Raw genomic sequence first — 19306 nt, 5'->3', positions numbered from 1 at the left:
TGTAAAATGATGAATTAAATTAAATTACATTGAAATTTTTTAATTGAGACAGGTTTGAACATGCGAGTAAAGGCAGCCAGTTTGTGGCAAGATTAATGATGATAATCTCGCCGCAAAGCTAAGAATATTAAAATAAAAAAAAATATATATTACGGTGAACTAGGGAGCATAATTACGATTAGGATATGGTTTTTTATTTAATTAGCTTAAATTTTAAATAATCATAATTAATGTGCGCAAACCTTGCTTTATCATGATTTCCAGGAAACTTTGGGACTAAAGTTCAACTCAGGTTTGTTAACCATTTTTTTTAAAAGTATATAATATGTAATCTACAATATATTATATGATCTTTGATAAATGATATATCCTAGTTTGTAGTATATAGTATAAAGTATACTTATGATCATACATTAGTTGAGAAGATTAAGATTAAAACTAGAACAAAACGAGCAAGGAAGTTCAAAAATTTAAGTAATATAAATTTTATAATATATTTTTAAATGTGATATTTGTATTACATGGAGGATCATTTCCAATAAATTCATGACCAAGAAAGGAAAGCATCCTTTTTTCTAATTTGAGAAAAAAATACCAAACTTTAAATGATACCTATATAATAATAAATATACCACCTATAATAAACAATATACTTATTAATTAAATTGAGAAGACTACATTATGATGTAATATAGATATCATTAATGTGAACATACTCTAAGCTACTTTATGCATACTTTATGCATGTATTAATTATGATTTCAAGATATGATTGAAATCAAACATTAAAATTGAAAATTGAAAATTTAATATATATTTTTTAAAAGCTCTATTAACCGATATGGTCATGTGAGGTTAGGTACATTATTGGTGTTACTGTCACGTGAAGGTTATGTGCATTTTTTTATTTTGGCAACCAGAGTCGGCACTATTTATAAGAAAAAAAAGTTGTACATGAAGTTCAAGGATGAAGAAGATCTATGATGTAATTGTGATCGTCCTTCTGTAATAGGTCAAATCTACCTTATAAAAACGATCCAAAAACAACACATAAAAAAACAATTCTTTCAACTTTGGATGTTTTTAGTATACGGATAAATTTGAATGTTTTCTTCTTGTAACTCTATTAATATAACCACTTTATAATTATTAAAAATGAACTGATTCAAATTATCCATGTGAAAACACATGAGTACAAATATCTTATATAATAAAATTGTATAAGGCTCAACCACAAAATATTAAATATCTCTTGAAATCCGTTAATTAATAAGATAAATATTTTATAAAACGATGATAATTTTGAATCTTTCAAAATAAACGTAATAATCCAAGATGCAAGGGGAAGGGGCATACACATGAAGCAAAAAGAAAAAACATGAAGTTATGTTAAAATTACTTAACAAAAAACAGATCTTTATGTTCCCAAAAGTGAATACAAAGTTGTCTAATCCACCTTTTTGTTAATCTTTTTATTTATTTATTGATCATTCAAATTAATTACCCTTTTTTTGTTATTATCATTAATTGATTAATCAAATTTGGTAAACATGTTGATACTTATATTATAATAGTAATCAATCAATGTGTTGTCACCAAATTTGATGTGAAGGCTGTCTTTTTAATTTTAATTATGTCTATATCATGAAATTTGGCATGCTCCTAAAGGCTTCCTTTTTATTCTTTTTTCTTTTTTTTGCCCCATAAATTGCTATTAATTAATAAAATAATTAATGGGCTTAGCAGCCCAATTTTCTTGGGCTCTACAAAGGGTAGGCCTTTTTTTATTTCTCATTTGAAATAGAAATAGAAAAATACTTTTTTTATTATATATATATATATATATATATATATGATGTCACCTTTCATCACTTTGTAATTTTATTTTTTATGGTTAAAAAGGTGAAAAATAAAATTGGAAAAAAGGAAAAGAGAAATGAAATTGAATATTGAGGCGTATGATTTCCAGACATTATGACATTTGCAATGCATGCGACAAAAGACCATTTACGCTGTCTACCTAACGTTTTTGGTTTTTTTTTTTTTTTTTTTTTTTTTTGACGAGATTCCACAAGAGTAAAAGAGGAGAACGAAATATTTCTTATAAGAGTGCGGAAACCTCTCTTTAATATATACGTTCTAAAATTATAAAGCTAACAGTAAGCTATTTGGAGGATCAATTTTTTTAACTAGTAAACTAAATTGAATATTTTTGTTTTAAGAAAATTCAACTCGAATTGTTTATGTTTGTCGGGTGATAAAACCCCATACTTCAATTATTTGGAGATGAGAATGAAAAATAAATATAAAATATAAAATATGTATAAAAAAAGTTTGGAATGGTTGTGCAATAATGATAAAGAAAGAGGGCTTGAATGCAATTTCAGGATAGTGTAAGTGAGCTAACGTCACTGTCGTGTACTTCTAATCTCGATTGTTAACCACTCAGAATGCCACGTGGCACTGTTTCCATTTTTATTGAAAAAAGTAAAATATATTTTTTTAATTTTTTTTTAAGATTAAGGATATTTTAAAATTCGAGTATTTAGCTGAAGAATAAAATAAAATCAATAAATAAATAAAGGAAAAACGTTACAGAAAATAAAAAATAATTCGAATATTGAAATATATTGGAGGAAATTATAAGAGGCCGTTTGTTTGCAAGTTGACGAAAATAAAAAATAAGAACTCATAAAAATTCATCCAAATAATTAAAAAAAATACAAAATATTATATTAGTATATATATATAAATATCGTTTTATTTAAGCATTAAAATGTATTGGTTAGAAGAGAGATTTTCACACATTTATAAAAATGGTTCATTATTAGTGATATCGTCTTCTTTCAGTATACGTCTCATTAGTTATACTAAGCGTAGACGTATGAACGAACTCGACAACTATATATATATATATATATTTTGTCGTCTCAAATAATTTCGGTTAAAAAAAAATAATAATAAATTTAAATTTGAAAACAAAAATAGTTTAAAAAAATGTCCCCATCTCTCTCCCTATAAGAATTCACTCCTCCCACGCACTTGTTCCTTCAACTCTCGTCTTCTCCATCTTTGACCACTGGTCAAACTCTCTCTCTCTCTCTAACTTTCTCTCTCTTCTTCCCTTTTTCCGCCGGCGAAAGAACGGAGCTCTGCCGTGGAGAATGATAGAACACAGAACTCTGGAACAATCTCAAAAAGGCAGCCAAAACGACGCCATTTCCCTTCACATCTCTCTGCAATAAACCAATAATTCCTTTCTCCTTCTTCCTCTTTTTAACTGATTCATCCTTCTTTCCCATCGTTTTTTTTTTTTTTTTTGGGTTTGTCCAATGGCGGAGCCAGTAGCAGAGCCCAAGGCGTTGCCGGAGCCCGAAAAGAAGAAGGAACAGAGCCTTCCTTTTCTCCAACTCTTCGCTTTTGCAGACAAATACGACTGGTTTCTCATGACCCTTGGCAGTTTAGGCGCCGTTGTCCACGGCTCTTCCATGCCCGTTTTCTTTCTCCTTTTCGGCGAAATGGTCAATGGCTTCGGCAAGAACCAGTTCAATTTTCACAAAATGACATCGGAAGTCACTAAGGTTTTAATTTCATCCCAAATCCTCTGTTTTATGATTCTTGTCTTTTATAGATCTCAGATCCGATTATTTTACTCTGTTCTTTCAATTTGCAGTATGCTCTGTATTTTGTGTACTTGGGTCTCATTGTCTGTTTCTCATCCTACGCCGGTAAGTAAAAAACTCCTCTGTTTTCCCTTTCGAGAACCCAAAAAACAGAGCATTTGATTGAGCTTGTCGGTGTTTGGATACAGAGATCGCATGTTGGATGTACACAGGGGAGAGACAAGTGAGCACATTGCGAAAGAAGTATTTAGAGGATGTACTGAAACAAGACGTTGGATTCTTCGACACTGATGCAAGAACAGGGGATGTTGTTTTCAGCATCTCAACAGACACCCTTCTTGTTCAAGATGCAATCAGCGAAAAGGTAATTCCTTTTTCTCTTTTTCTTTCTAAAATGGAGAAGAATCTAATGGTGTCTAGTGTGGGGGCTAAATGGGTTAATTCATTCTGCAAAATACCCATCTGGGTAGTTGCTATTTCATTAATTAGAGCAACGTGCGCACGTTAGCAAAATGGACGATAACATGCGCCGCCGCAACACCGCCATTAAATCAGGAATCAAATCTTTCTTTTTAAGGAACTGGGTTTGATTTTTGTGTAGGTGGGGAACTTCATTCACTACCTCTCGACGTTCTTGGCTGGATTGGTAGTGGGTTTTGTGTCAGCATGGAGATTAGCACTGTTGAGTATAGCAGTAATTCCAGGCATAGCTTTTGCTGGTGGTTTATATGCTTATACTCTCACTGGACTCACTTCAAAGAGTCGAGAATCATATGCCAATGCTGGCATAATTGCCGAACAGGTAAAGTTCTTCGTTCAAGCAGAATCACGTGGATGTTTTTTGTTTTCATTGGAAAATTTCCAAAGAACATGACATGATTTGTTTCATAAACATGTTCCCAACAGGCGATTGCTCAAGTTCGAACTGTTTACTCATATGTTGGGGAAAGCAAAGCCTTGAATTCGTATTCAGATTTGATTCAGAATACGCTGAAAATCGGATACAAGGCAGGAATGGCCAAGGGGTTAGGCCTTGGGTGTACCTATGGCATTGCTTGTATGTCTTGGGCTCTTGTCTTCTGGTACGCCGGTGTGTTCGTCCGAAACGGCCAGTCCGACGGTGGGAAAGCCTTCACTGCTATATTCTCCGCCATTGTTGGCGGCATGTAAGTTTCTCAAGAAAATTTATGATTTAACGATCTATTACAAATGGGTTCTTTTTTTAGCGCTGTTTTGTGTGATGCTATAGGAGTTTGGGGCAGTCGTTTTCAAATTTGGGAGCATTCAGCAAAGGCAAGGTAGCAGGGTACAAATTGATGGAGATAATCAATCAAAGGCCTTCGATCATTCAAGACCCATTAGAGGGAAAGTGCTTGGGTGAAGTTAATGGAAACATTGAGTTTAAAGATGTCTGCTTCAGCTACCCTTCAAGACCGGACGTGATGATCTTCAGGGATTTCTCTATATTCTTCCCGGCCGGGAAGACGGTGGCTGTCGTCGGCGGTAGCGGTTCCGGTAAAAGCACCGTTGTCTCTCTCATTGAAAGATTCTACGATCCCAATCAAGGTAAATTTACAACCATTGGATATGATAGTGCTACAATGGTGGTGGATGGTTCTGATTTACTCTGTTTTTTTGAAAAACAGGGCAAGTTCTGCTGGACAATGTGGACATCAAAACTCTGCAATTGAAATGGCTACGTGATCAGATTGGATTAGTGAACCAAGAACCGGCTCTGTTTGCAACCACCATATATGAAAACATTCTCTACGGCAAACCAGACGCAACGACGGCGGAGGTGGAAGCTGCCACGGTTGCAGCCAATGCTCATAGTTTCATCACATTGCTGCCCAATGGCTACAACACCCAGGTTGGGGAAAGAGGATTACAGCTCTCCGGTGGGCAAAAACAGAGGATAGCCATAGCCAGAGCAATGTTGAAGAACCCAAAAATCCTTCTCCTCGATGAAGCCACTAGCGCCCTCGATGCAGGCTCTGAAAGCTTAGTTCAAGAAGCTTTAGACCGATTAATGGTGGGAAGAACAACAGTGGTGGTCGCACATCGTTTATCAACCATAAGAAATGTCGATTCAATTGCAGTGTTACAACAGGGGCAAGTCGTCGAAACAGGAACTCACGAAGAACTAATCGCAAAACCCGGAGCTTATTCCTCATTAATTCGCTTCCAAGAAATGGTTCGAAACAGAGAATTCTCCAACCCATCAACCCGTCGATCACGATCTTCACGTCTAAGCCATTCGTTATCGACAAAATCATTAAGCCTCCGCTCCGGCAGCCTTAGAAATTTGAGCTATTCGTACAGCACAGGCGCCGATGGCAGAATCGAAATGGTCTCAAACGCCGAAAGTGACCGGAAAAATCCAGCCCCTGATGGCTATTTCCTTCGTCTTCTTAAACTCAACGGCCCCGAATGGCCGTATTCAATAATGGGCGCAATTGGGTCTGTTCTCTCTGGTTTCATCAGTCCAACATTCGCCATTGTTATGAGTAACATGATCGAAGTCTTCTATTACAAAAATCCCTCCGCCATGGAAAGGAAAATCAAGGAATTCGTATTCATCTACATCGGAATCGGAGTTTACGCAGTGGTGGCTTATCTAATTCAGCATTATTTCTTTACAATCATGGGTGAAAATCTAACCACCAGAGTCAGAAGAATGATGCTCGCAGGTAAGAATCAATCCATAAAATCTTTTAAACTTATCAAACATTTTCAAAGCTACGAAATCCTCTGTTTTTTGTTATAGCGATCTTGAGGAATGAAGTGGGATGGTTCGATGAGGAAGAACACAACTCAAGTTTAGTAGCAGCAAGATTGGCGACTGATGCAGCTGATGTGAAATCCGCCATTGCTGAAAGAATATCAGTGATTCTTCAAAACATGACTTCACTCTTCACTTCTTTCATTGTTGCATTCATTATCGAATGGAGGGTTTCTCTTCTCATCCTTGCAGCCTTCCCTCTACTGGTTCTTGCCAACATGGCTCAGGTAAAAAACAGCTAATTTTTACTTCAAACCATACATATAAGCCTAACCCCACATAAAAAGATTAGGTTTTTAAGGAAGTTTTGATCGGAAAGGTAGGGCTTTTCCTGCATGAGTTGACCCTAAAGCCTAAAAAGGGAGGGGCTGCAGTTGGTGAATTTAGCTCTTAAGAAATGGGTCAGATTCTCTGAAATTTACTTTTTACAGCTCTTGGAATATAAACCTCTCTTCATCAACAACGCGACAAAGAACCTGAAATATTAAACTCTTGCCATCTCTGTGCTCTGCACGTGGCTCTTCCCACTCCCTACACTCCTGCTCTGCACTAACTTCTGAAACAATTGCAGTGATGAACATTAAAGAAACAACTCTGAAAGTTCATAGCTTTTTATATATAAAAATTCCATCAAAATTTAAACTTTAGTGAAAAAAACCTCACCCTTCTGTTTTATGAAGTAAAATAATTTGTGGGTTTTGTTTTGTATTTGTAGCAGCTTTTTCTTGGAGCCCAATGCCTATTTTTCCCTCGGTTTCTCTGTTTTTAATAGTTTTTTCCATTCAAACACCGACTATTCTGAATCTTTGCAGTATTTTTTATCAGTTCTGTTCTTTTTTTCTGATTCAAAGCTCCAAGTCTTGACCGTCTTTCTCTCCCTTGAAATCCGAGCTCTCTCGTTGCTCTCTGGCATTTGACAGATACCCATGTGAATATCTGCTTCAAATCCTCACTCCCCGTGATCTTCATTCATATAATTCATATAATATAAAGTTTTTGAACTTCCATAACAAAAAAAAAAGTGATTAAATCTAAGGGGATGGGGTTCGTTTTCAAACTATAGTACTGACCTCTGACCATTTGTCTTGTGTTGAACAGTAGTCTAAATTTGCGCATGCTTCTCATACAGTGAAAGTTAGGATTGATTGCTAAAGGACATTGCTTTCTGTAATCTATTAATGTCTTTGTCATTGTTCCTTTTTCCTTGTTTTGGAAAAGGAAAAATCCCCCCATGTTATGATGCTTTTATGCAGCTTGTTCTAAGTTGAACTTTTATAACAGAGTTTTTGATTGAAATTAGGCTTAAGTAATGAGAGAAGTTGTACATTATTGTTATGCAGCAACTTTCTTTGAAAGGGTTTGCTGGGGATACTGCAAAGGCCCACGCAAAGACAAGTATGATTGCAGGGGAAGGTGTTAGCAATATCAGAACAGTGGCTGCCTTCAATGCTCAAGACAAGATCCTTTCTCTGTTTGGCCATGAGCTTAATGTTCTTGAGCGGCAGAGCCTTCGTCGGAGCCAAACGGCTGGCGTTCTTTTCGGCATTTCGCAATTTGCTCTCTATGCATCTGAAGCTCTTGTTCTATGGTACAGTGTTCATTTGGTCAGCAATGGCGGATCAACATTCTCTAAAGTGATTAAAGTCTTTGTTGTCTTGGTTGTTACTGCCAATTCTGTGGCGGAGACTGTTAGTCTTGCTCCTGAGATCGTTCGGGGTGGTGAATCGATCGGTTCTATTTTCTCCATTCTTGATCGCTCGACGAGAATCGAGCCTGATGATCCTGAGGCAGAACCTGTCGAGAGACTTCGTGGGGAAATCGAACTTCGACATGTTGATTTCGCTTACCCTTCTCGACCTGATGTCATGGTGTTTAAGGATCTCAACCTTAGGATCAGGGCTGGTCAGAGCCAGGCGTTGGTTGGAGCTAGTGGATCAGGGAAGAGTTCTGTGATTGCGTTGATTGAGAGATTCTATGATCCGATCGTCGGAAAAGTTATGATCGACGGGAAGGACATTCGTCGACTGAATTTACAATCGTTGAGGCTGAAAATTGGGTTGGTACAGCAAGAGCCAGCCCTGTTTGCAGCAAGTATTTTTGACAACATTGCATATGGAAAAGATGGAGCAACAGAAGCTGAAGTAATAGAGGCAGCAAGAGCAGCCAATGTGCATGGCTTTGTGAGTGGACTACCTGATGGCTACAAGACACCAGTTGGGGAAAGGGGCGTTCAGCTTTCTGGTGGTCAAAAACAACGCATTGCGATTGCTAGGGCTGTTCTCAAGGACCCCACAATCCTCCTCCTCGACGAGGCCACAAGCGCCCTCGACGCCGAGTCAGAGTGCGTGCTACAAGAGGCTCTAGAAAGGCTAATGAGGGGCCGAACCACAGTTGTAGTGGCACATCGCCTATCGACAATCCGGGGCGTCGACAGCATTGGTGTGGTGCAAGATGGGCGCATCGTGGAGCAAGGTAGTCATAGCGAGCTGATAAGTCGAGCCGAGGGGGCTTACTCGAGGCTCTTGCAGCTGCAACACCAACACATATGAAAGGGGAAGGGGGGGGGGTCAAAGTTTTTTCAAATGGAGCAACATGGATTGTTGGTTGTTAAACCAAATTTGGGGTCCCATTTGGGTGATGTTTTTATCTTTTTCCATGTGTTTCTTTCCTAGTTGTAGATATGATTCTGGAATGTGAAATCTATATCATGTTAACTGCTACTTTTCCAATGGGAAACAGGCAAGTATCTTATTATAATTGAGAACTATGGTGCATTGCATGAGCCCCCTTTATCTAATATTGTCTGTTTGGTCTACCAACCCATCTTTAAATTTATCCCAAACAATAAAGAAGGATCCAATTTGCCTTTTTATAACTTGACAAGACTTTAACTTACTGTAATGCTTTTCTCCCACAGTAGTGTTTTGCCTGTTCTATCATTGCTGATGAAATAGTTGAGATAAAACACAACAAAACAAATGAGAACAACAACATAGAAACACAATATCTCCTAAAAATCCATAGGATTCGGTACACTCGATGAAGAAATAAACTCAAACTTGCCCACTGCGAGTAGTTATTGCCTACTTTGACCTGTTACGTATCGCCGTTAGCTTTACGGTTTTAAAATGCGTCTTTTAAGGAGAGGTTTCTACACCCTTATTAAGAATGTTTCGTTCCACTCTCCAACCGACGTGGGATCTCACAATCCACTCTCCTTGGGCGCCTAGCGTCATACTGCTCGGTGTATGGCTCTAATACCATTTATAACCGTCCAAGAGCACTGCTAACAGATATTGTCTGCTTTGGCCCGTTACGTATCGCCGTCAGGTTCATGGTTTTAAAACGCATCTAGCAGGGAGAGGTTTTCACATCTATATAAGGAAGTTTTGTTCCCCTCTCCAACCGACGTGGGGTTATTTGATGTGGATCATTCAAAACTCAAATCACTCCCCGCTGTAATTCTAATTCAGGTTCTTAACTTATAGAATAAAGTCACTTTAAGAGGGTTGGAAATGGGGTCAATTATTGCAAAAAGCAAGTGATGGGGGTATTATATTAGACTTAAAGCTAAGAGAGTGTTGGTGTTCAAACTATGAAGGGCAGTGGCCCTTGCCAACACACTGTCTAAGGCAGGGCAGTGGCCCTAGCCAACACACTCTCTAAGGCATTCTCTTCAACTTTCTGCTGCTTCTTTTTTTCTTTTTTTAATTTGTAAAAAGCTCACAATCAAAGTTATCAGTTTAGCACAAATGTCCCACATACATGTGTCTTTCATTATCCAAAGAAAGTAATGGCACAAAACACTTCAATATCACTTCAATATCTGTGCATGCTTTCTTCTTTCTGATTCATGATGTCATTGAAATCAAACTCCAATTAATATTATAATCTTTGTCGCACTGTTATTGGTTGGTGTTCTTTTGTTCACTTTTTCTTTTGAGAATTAGAATCATATTCATGTTTATCTTATAAGAGTCGGACTTATTGTTGTTGTTCATGATTTTGATGGGAGTTACATTTCCTTTCTTATTATTAGAGAACTTAAATTATATTCCTTCTTCAACATTAGATACTTATTTTAAAAGATTGATAAGTTGACTTTGGCTCTAACATATATAAAATACAACTAAGTGGTGTGTTTTGGCTCAGATTTCATGCAGGTCCATGGGTGTAACTCCAAAAGAAAGGCAAGATGCTCCAATGGCCCAAGGTATTCGAAGAGGCAAGGTGTGCATGCCAGCGTGCGAAGGCCAAGTCGAGGAGCGTGTTGATTACTAGAAAAAGACCCCATGTTCAACGCTGATAGATGAGTCGAAACAACCGAGCACTATAAATAAGTGCAGAACGCTTCAAATATCAAATCTCAAGGGAACGACATGGCCAAAAGATGGATGTTGTTGAAGTGAAGGCTTGCACCACACCATGCACAACAGTGCATGTTGAGGTCAGGATGAGTAAGAAGAAAGTTCCATAAGCTGGTTGCTCGCCCTACTTACAAGCTTGTTGCTCAAGATGGCATGAAACGAATGTACCAAGTCAAAGCTAACATTACATGCATTCAACATACTTCGATTTGATTTATTTGAGATATTTACATGCGACCGACCCTTCGCTTTCAAGTAGCGACTTGGTTTGGGTTACTGAAGCAGAATCCAGTAGCATCTTCAATGTTATATTACAATGCTATTTTCGTCTCTCATTAGCTCAGCAGCCCTCTATACATTATTTTCCACTGGTGTGAGCGAGTACTCTTATTCTGTCTTGCCACTGGCATCGCATAAAAGGCAGCAAATACTCTGAAACATCGACGTTTTCTTGCAGGTCCCCCCGGCTGACACACGCCCACTACTAGTAAACGCATCCAATTGAACTTAGATTCACTCATTCCTTGAGTTCCAAGAGCCTATATATATAAGGTGGAATTTGGAAACTCAAGCCGGCCCCATCATCCTACGACACAAGGACTATACATATTTTACGTATAAGAGTGGACTGTACCCACTACTAACTTCACATATCCAAAATTCAATTACATCATTTCTACCATCTACCTATAACATAAGGGCGCAACCTTCCAGCCTCGTTCCATTACTCTGTTCGAATCCTTTTGCACCGCACCAAAACCCTGCCTCAACACAATATTGGTTTTTCAATTCTAACCATGTCAGACGGTGCAGCATAGGCGAAGTAATGAGGACAAATATAATATATAACACATTCGTCACATTCACATCAATGTTTCGGGTCTCACCTATACCTGACTGACCAAAGCAAAAGACCTAACTCTCTGGTGCTGACATTGAAGGTACTGCCGGACTTTTAATCTCTTTTGCTTCTTCCCCTTCAACAGATGGATTCTCATCACCTTTCAGTGTTAAGGATCTTGGATTCATCTTCTGGACCTCTTCTCTTCTGTAGATAAAAATCTTCCGAACCATACCACAAAACTCCCTGATTAAAGCCAATCCACAGGTTATTCAAAATTTTTATTCCACAGAGACAACTAAGTGACAAAATATATGATCATGCATGATTAGTCCTTACTGCCAGGGATCATCTCCAACAAGCATCATATCGCCTTCATCATCCGTATATACAACAAGCCAACTCTTTTTGGGAGGCAGAAGCTCGCCACCAAATTCAAACAATTGGTCCAATTCAGCAATCAATTCATCATAATTGTTGAACTTGCTAAGATCAACTGACCTTCCAAGTGCAATCCCCTGCTTGTGGACCTGAAACCAACAAACCCCTATTATTATGCCAACCAGGTCTATCCTCGAAACTAATAGGCATGTGAAAAAATGTGTATATTTTGTGGTGGGGGAAGGGTAAAGCGAGCAACCTTTGTACAGCTCCTTGTTGAAGAACCCTGTGATTTGCTCTGAGAATCCTTCAAGTTTGGTGTGCATGCGTGCTGCAACTTATCAGCCACGTTGATGGCAAGGGATTTATCAGCCAAATTTGAACCCCTAGATAGTTCAGACTCATGCAAATGGATCGGATGTCTATTAGCATGTATAACATCTGCCTCGTTCATCACATTTCTATGCAATTCTGCAGGGTCTGAAATAGCAGGATTTTTTACGAGTGAGATGCCAAAAAGCTTACAATTTCCATCTTTGAGATTCAAAATATCTTGGTTCTGAAATAGCATAGGTTTCGAAGTCAGTTCAGTTGAATGAACTGGATAATCAAAATGAGATGAAGGTGGAGGCATCGACCAGTTTCCATTAGGCTGTTCAATTCTAGAACAATGGGCCATAGAATGATCAATTCTATAACATTGAGCCATAGAATGATCACCAACGCCATTAAAGGTGGCATTTCCTCTCATTTGATAAGGCAAGTCACCAGCCTGAATATGAGCCTTCTGACTAGAGTCGACCAGGTTAAGTGAAAGACCAGAAGGCAAGACAGACCATGAGCTACCACCACCAAGGAAGTTAAACTTTCCATCTTGATACACTGCATGCTTTCTGATTGAATTAGCAGTTACTATTGCTGGATCTCCCAAGGTAGCTCGGACACCACAGGATGAATCAATATTAGCTCCAAAACCTGACAGAAGATCTGCGTAGGTTGGCTCACCACTTCCTGCAGGCATCCAACTATCTGCTCCATGTTTCTTAGACGTAGAAACCACATCAATCTTCTCATCATCTAGTGATGGAGACCACATAACAGATTTTTCAGCAGTATCAGACTCGTTGCCATCAATTAAATTCCCTCTCAAAGTCGAGAATTCTTGACCTTGCAAGACCCTTGTAAATGCACTGGCTGGTGAATGGTCTATAATCATTCTTGATGGGCCCTCTCGTGTAAGAACCGAGGAATCAGGGGATGTAGGCACCATGTTTGATCGATGCCTTTTAGGTCTAGTCATCGGAAGGGGGTTCAGTGCTGGAGGAGCAAGAGCAGGCTCAATTTTCCAAGGAGAGACTTTCTCCGGACGAGAAATAGTAGATGTCTCATCCCACCTCACCTGGAGGAGGAAAACAAAAATGGATGATTTAACATTCCAAAAATACAAGGTTACATGTGTTGAGAACTTATATTACCTTCAGGCATCTCCACTTGGAATCTTTCCACCTTTTGGGATCAGCATCTTCACATCCAATGACAGTACCCGTGAATCTAAAACATGAAAATTAGAATTATCCACCAGTTCCCATAAAGAAACTTCATCAAGAAAGAAAGGAAGGGAAACACTATCAGATATTTATAAGGTAAATTCCAGTCAATTCCAATTTCATGGGCACATACCTCTGTTCAGGAGCTTCTTCACCTTCAAATCTCATTTTGAACCTCGTCCCTATGGTGTAGCTCTTCTTAATAGACTCCATATACTGGTCATATGGAACAACAAATTCAGAAGGGCTTGTCCTGAACATAAATTTGGAGCCATTAGCGTCTTGCCTTCAAAGATGTAATAACAAAACGTACATGATACAGAAATGACACGACATATCATAAGCATTACCTAGGCTTATAGTACACAGTGAACATTGTGCCTGTGGAAATGGCATGCCAAGCAGTTGCAAGCACACCAAGATGCATACTATGGCTAGATATGACCGATGAGGGGACATTGCCATGTTGTCTCATGGCACGCCTAACACCAACGCGAAGTTCTCTATTCTCTCCCCTATCAGAAAATATATGTTGATTCCAATTAGACCAAAAGATGTCTAATGAAATAATTGACTCATTCAGAAAAATAATGTAATCATGATATTTTAATGTCATATGAGTCACGACAGAGATGAATGGAAACATCAAACCTCAAGAATATAAAAGCATCTCCTGCAACCAGTCTTTTTGAGCTCACGAAAACACTCCAACCACTCTGAAGCAAATGCCTTCGTGGTTGTCCTGATATTCCAAAAGCTTAAATGTTAAAGAAAAGAAGACTGAATCTAACAAATCAACTGAACAAGGTGATTGTCAATATATATTTCTAATCAACCCACATGGCATGAAAGATTTAGATGTGAGATACGGTTCTCAGGTTGGTAGCACATGAGCTATTCTGGCGTATTATATATTGGAGCAAGAGATTATCTAAGTTTGTTTTGTTGATAAAATAAACTGTATTGTAACACACAAGCCATCTGGGATCCATGAAGAGTAATTCAAGTTCATAATTCATTACCTCGAAATATATGACGAAAACGCCATTCATTTCCAAGCAAATCCTTTGCAACTAACTCCTGAGTAGGAGGCTGTTGTGACATGTCCTAGAAAAATCAATTCTATGACATTCAGTTTTGGCAGCAAAGGAAGAAATACCGTCTCATAAATTTATACAATCTATCTATATAAAAACCATTAATGTACTAACCAGAGGAGGAAGACATTCATCAGCATGGCGCCTCAAGACTGAAAACCCCCCATGAGTACTGGTGTCAGATGCAGTCAGAGTCTTGCAAAAAGAATGCACATGAAATCTTCGTGGAGGAGGAGGAGGTGGTTCCTTGTCCACAGAATCCTCATCTTGCTGTAATTAAAAACACACCAGGATATCAAGATCATAAAACATTGAGAAGCTTTCAACACAGTATAACATTTTCAACTGCAAGACACGAAGGGAATTTACATTAGCCTCTGGAAGCAAAGTTATTTGTGCAAATACCTCATCAGTGTCCGCCTCTGCCTGCAATTCACAGACAGATGATTTGTCACATCAATAACAAAGTAAAACTACCTGGTACGAATCTTCCAGCCTGCAACCTTCACAGATATTTGTCAAAAGAGAAGAAAGCAACCTTCACAGATATTTGTCAAAAGAGAAGAAAACATAGAAATGGGAAAGCCCCAGTTTGGTGGATATGTCCAAGAAATAGACCAATGGTACCTTTAAGCACACATTAATAATGCGGCAGAGGATTTTGGATGGAAGGTCATAAACAGGCATCTGTTGGTCCGGCACTTGATTAGTTGATGCTTCCACCTGATCCAAAAACCAAACAAATATCAATCATGGAGAAAGTTCAATAGAACGCAGATTAGAAACAAGGCAGACGGAAGGTTAACGAACAGAGAGAAGGTGAGGAAAAAATCCCATGAACCATAGCCGTATAAGGTGAAAAGAGAGCTGAGACTTTACATAAAAATAACTTTCCAGTTGGAAAAGGGGAGAAAAGAAAAGAATGAAACAGAAGCAAATGAGAGACAGCTTTGGATAATAAAAAGGAAAAAAAAAAAAAAACCCTGTTATGTCATGATAAAATTAGAAGAGGAGGGATGAAGGGTATGAAAAACCTGTTCAATGTGGCCCTGAGGGAAGTAGAAGACACGCTCGTTTTCACGAGGGACAGAAACAAGAGGACCAGCACAAGCATTCCAAAGCTCGGTGTAGAGGGCGATATCAGCATCTGTATTAACAAAAAAAACAGAACAATTGGGAGGGTGAGTAAAGAACGAAAGAAAGGAAAAAAAAAGTGGGAGGAAGAAAGAGGGTGCGAGGATTGGGAGGAAAAATGAATACCCTTGGCAGAGAGCGCGTTGGGTGGATCAGAGGGGGCTTTGGTAGAATCAGCATGGTTCTTGAAAGCGGATGCAGAATTGGGCTTGATTGAAGCCTCGGCGGAGGTCATTTCTAGTGAATCCAAGGATAGATCTCGGAGGTAGGTAGAGAATTGTTTAGAACCATGCAAAAGCAGGAAAGAAGAAGAGAGATGGAAAAGTCTTAGTAGAAGGAGGAAAGAGGAGAAATTCCCCAGAGAGGGGAAGGGAGCAATCGGATGGAAGGAAGCCCTGAGTTGGGGATAGGGAAAGTAGATGACTAGCTAATGTTCTCTTTTCTTGTCATGCCTCCACTTCACCATCAAGCGCGTGCAGATTTTAAGCACCTGCCAAATTTGTTGGTTGGAGGAAGGAGTCAGTATAAAAGTACTCACTAATAGCTCCCATCTGAGGAGCCACAAAACACCACAAAACATGCTTCACACCATATCTCATCAACATGTTTATCATATACATACTACTCATATGAAACATGCGTAGGAGACAAGTAACATATGTAACTAACTCCATTCATAAATCATAATCACATCACGCAATATGCTCATGACATGCATACACCTCTCAACCTCTAACACAACTTAGTCCTCACAACAAACGAGATCATTCAGCTCTCATATTTGGCCTTCAGAACCCTCCAGGACTGTCCCTTAGAGTTGCACCAATCCCTGACCCTTTATACCCAGGGTCTCATCACTTCTCTTCAGTGCTAAATATTTGACCCTTGAGCATTTATACCGAAGGCCTCAAAGACTCATCACACTGACTCTCGAGCATTTATACCCAATCCCTTCATACTCCTCTCTATCCAACATTGGCATGTCAATTCCCAACCATTCATACATGGGGCCTCCAATCTAAATATTGATAAACCAGCCCTCGGCCATTTACACTCGAGACTCTAATATTCACTTTACCTTCTTTAAAACAACATCGACCTTCAACCATTTATACTGAGACCCTGATATCAACCTCGTTTATCTTTACCACAATGCCAGTCCTCAACCATTTATACCCGAGACCCCAGCATTCACCTCTGAATGCATGAGTCCAACGCATCATGCTTCTAGACCATGCTTTATGCCCAAAACCACAACACCACTTCCAACACAAAAATCATGTTTCTGCAACCAACCACATCATTTTAGCATGCTTATCATTACAAAAAATTCACCATCTCAGCATGCATTACATCACAAAGATCAAGCCACAACATGCTCAACACATCAGACACCTAAGAGTTCAAGAGTAACAATTAAATAGATCAAATATATCATATATATAACAGAAATAAGACACAACATGCTAGCACACAATCAAACAAAAGCTTCAAATAAAAACTACTTGTGTATAACAGGCCTTAAATTATTCCAAGAGATTCCTAAAAAAGAAGGATAAGATTTAGATACTATATTTAGTTCGAAACCCTTAATCGAACCACAACGTGCTCATGAGGGACAAGCTTACCCAAAAATCACACTTATTACTGAATCAAACACTCCAAAACAGAGTGAAACCTAAAACAAAGAGTATTCAAGGGTTAGAGATCCATCTAAGGTACTTTAATTTGGTTGGAAAATGTTTGAACAGAACGTTATTCTCTTAAAATTTCCAAAACGGACTCGATCCCTTGCTGAAAAGTGTTCGAATCAGTCCATAACTGACTTGAAACTACAAGAAGAATTTTGAAATGGTTATAAACAGACTTTAATCACTACATAGAATCCGAAAAGTGATTAGAGCAAGCCGTCACCCACTAAGACGCACCGAAAAGCTTGAGTCTTTGCTGGAAAGCAATCAGAAGTGTTTGAACAGGCTTGAAGCTACAAGAAGAAGAGTCCGAATAGTTAGAAACAGAAAATTCAGCACTTGAATGAATCGAAAGGGACTAAAATGCGCTGGAACTTACTGATCAGCAGCAAACGACCTCGAATACGCGGTGTTCAGAGTTCAAAGGAGGTCGAAACCAGAAATTCAAACATTACAGCCTACGGTGAAAGAGATCGCTAATCACACGGATTGTGGGCCACAAATCCAGTGGGCGTCTTCGCCGGGATTGTGGATCGTGAAGCTACAGACGAGAATCTGGGTTCAAATTCGTTGCTGAAGGAGTTCACCGGAGGTAGAAATCTGGTGTTGCTGTGAGAAATGCTGCAACTCGTCGTCGATCACACGACAGAGTGAGAAGTCGCGCCTGTAGGAATGAGGACGGCGCGTCGAGATGAAGAAGCCGGAGATCTAACCACATGAGGGGCTGGAGCCTGACGGGCGCCGGGAAGCAGAAATAAAGCGGGAAGGAGAGGGGTGTGAGGCGGGTGGTTTGCGTGAGTGGGAGGGAGAGCGGAGAAGATGAGACTGAAGTTTACTCTTTTGCCTTTGTTTTTCTATTTTTACATTTCTCCAAATTAAATAAAAATGGAAAAAAAAAAAATAATAATATTATAAGACCTTCTAAATTATCAAACTTTTATTTTTCTTCCAACTTTTAATACGCAAAGTAATTTTTGCTTCTAAAATTTAAAATTATTAAATTTGCGATGGGACCCACCTGTGTTATTTAATTTTTTTTTTTCCTAAAATGTGATAAAAGCTAATAAATAGTTTATATAATTAGATTAATTTCTCATGAATATTTTTCATTATATATATATATATATATAAAGTTTATAGGGAGGGGGACCTTGGAATTGAATTGGGTCCCCTACACCCATCCCCATCCCCATCTCCATTCGGGTGTGTTTAAATCCGCGGACTTCAAATTCACAATTCAAACTACTTTACCAACTTTATACTAAAAAGATTCCATTTAGGAACCATCCAATAAACTACCACCGCGTTCTTTTTGTTCACAGTTTGACGCGTGTAGTTCAAAATTGAGATATTTTTATAATTTTTGTTCGTACCTTCAACTTTAACTACTTCAACCATTTTTCTAACTTTATTCCATCCGCTTGTTATTAGGTTTAATGAATTTCTTAATGAGTTTTAAATATCATATTATAAATGGACCCTAGAGAAGAAAAAAAAAAAAAAATTGTCCCAACCCATCCCTATAAAACCAATCCAATTTTCACAAAGTGACATCCCAAGTCTCTAAGGCTTCTTAAATTCATCCCAATTGCTATGTTTTATGATTCTTGTTTTGCTTTGTTTTATTTACTTATTTGCAGTATGCTATGTATTTTGTGTATTTGGGTCTCATGCTCTGTTTCTCATCATGCTCCGGTAAATAAATAATTTGTTGAACACGACTCTCCACAATAACATGATATTGTCTACTTTGAGCATAAGTTCTCATGACTTTGTTTTGAGCTTCCCCAAAAAGTCTCACCAATAAGATAGTGTTACTTTATTATAAATCCATGATCATTTC

General features: G+C 38.4%; 2 protein-coding genes across 11 annotated transcripts; one reads left to right on the top strand and one right to left on the bottom strand.

Moving 5' to 3' along the window:
* The first annotated feature begins 3047 nt into the window (after positions 1 to 3047).
* On the top strand, positions 3048 to 9187 carry LOC111795070 (ABC transporter B family member 19). Its single transcript, XM_023677311.2, has 9 exons — positions 3048 to 3581; positions 3674 to 3728; positions 3812 to 3987; positions 4225 to 4425; positions 4530 to 4789; positions 4873 to 5189; positions 5270 to 6313; positions 6391 to 6632; positions 7746 to 9187. Exons 1-9 carry the CDS (start codon positions 3333 to 3335, stop codon positions 8952 to 8954), a joined length of 3753 nt encoding a protein of 1250 aa, XP_023533079.1. The 5' UTR covers positions 3048 to 3332; the 3' UTR covers positions 8955 to 9187.
* A 1774-nt stretch (positions 9188 to 10961) lies between these two features.
* LOC111791422 (auxin response factor 2A) lies at positions 10962 to 18313 on the bottom strand. 10 transcript variants are annotated; one of them, XM_023672772.2, is made up of 16 exons: positions 17843 to 18313; positions 17701 to 17756; positions 15899 to 16262; positions 15673 to 15785; positions 15266 to 15361; positions 15008 to 15064; positions 14753 to 14908; positions 14564 to 14648; positions 14193 to 14283; positions 13892 to 14056; positions 13675 to 13794; positions 13470 to 13545; positions 12254 to 13393; positions 11953 to 12143; positions 11660 to 11859; positions 10962 to 11533 (listed from the first exon to the last, which is right to left on the bottom strand). In XM_023672772.2, exons 3-15 carry the CDS (start codon positions 16005 to 16007, stop codon positions 11688 to 11690), a joined length of 2571 nt encoding a protein of 856 aa, XP_023528540.1. In that variant the 5' UTR covers positions 16008 to 16262; positions 17701 to 17756; positions 17843 to 18313; the 3' UTR covers positions 10962 to 11533; positions 11660 to 11687. The 10 variants fall into 10 exon arrangements, with proteins under 10 accessions (XP_023528540.1, XP_023528557.1, XP_023528523.1 ...); XM_023672789.2 differs by having other exon boundaries at positions 11666 to 11859; XM_023672755.2 differs by having other exon boundaries at positions 10962 to 11859; positions 17687 to 17756.
* Positions 18314 to 19306: the final 993 nt, after the last annotated feature.

Source organism: Cucurbita pepo, chromosome 1, assembly GCF_057944985.1.
Source record: "Cucurbita pepo subsp. pepo isolate OVF chromosome 1, ASM5794498v1, whole genome shotgun sequence".
Taxonomy (NCBI): Eukaryota; Viridiplantae; Streptophyta; class Magnoliopsida; order Cucurbitales; family Cucurbitaceae; genus Cucurbita; species Cucurbita pepo.
The sequence above is the reverse complement of the archived record's forward strand: the minus strand, read 5'-3'. Positions and strand labels throughout refer to the sequence as shown.

Bases quoted from the DNA above. Each gene is read 5' to 3' on its own strand.
- LOC111791422 (XM_023672755.2), bottom strand. From the start codon at position 16,007: ATGACCTCCGCCGAGGCTTCAATCAAGCCCAATTCTGCATCCGCTTTC. The intron at 14,909-15,007 runs GTAAATTCCCTT...TTTTAATTACAG, and splicing joins CTTTGCTTCCAGAGGCTAAT to CAAGATGAGGATTCTGTGGA. The intron at 13,795-13,891 runs GTAATGCTTATG...ATTTATGTTCAG, and splicing joins ACTGTGTACTATAAGCCTAG to GACAAGCCCTTCTGAATTTG.
- LOC111795070 (XM_023677311.2), top strand. From the start codon at position 3,333: ATGGCGGAGCCAGTAGCAGAGCCCAAGGCGTTGCCGGAGCCCGAAAAG. The intron at 3,582-3,673 runs GTTTTAATTTCA...TTCAATTTGCAG, and splicing joins TGACATCGGAAGTCACTAAG to TATGCTCTGTATTTTGTGTA. The intron at 6,633-7,745 runs GTAAAAAACAGC...ATTGTTATGCAG, and splicing joins TTCTTGCCAACATGGCTCAG to CAACTTTCTTTGAAAGGGTT.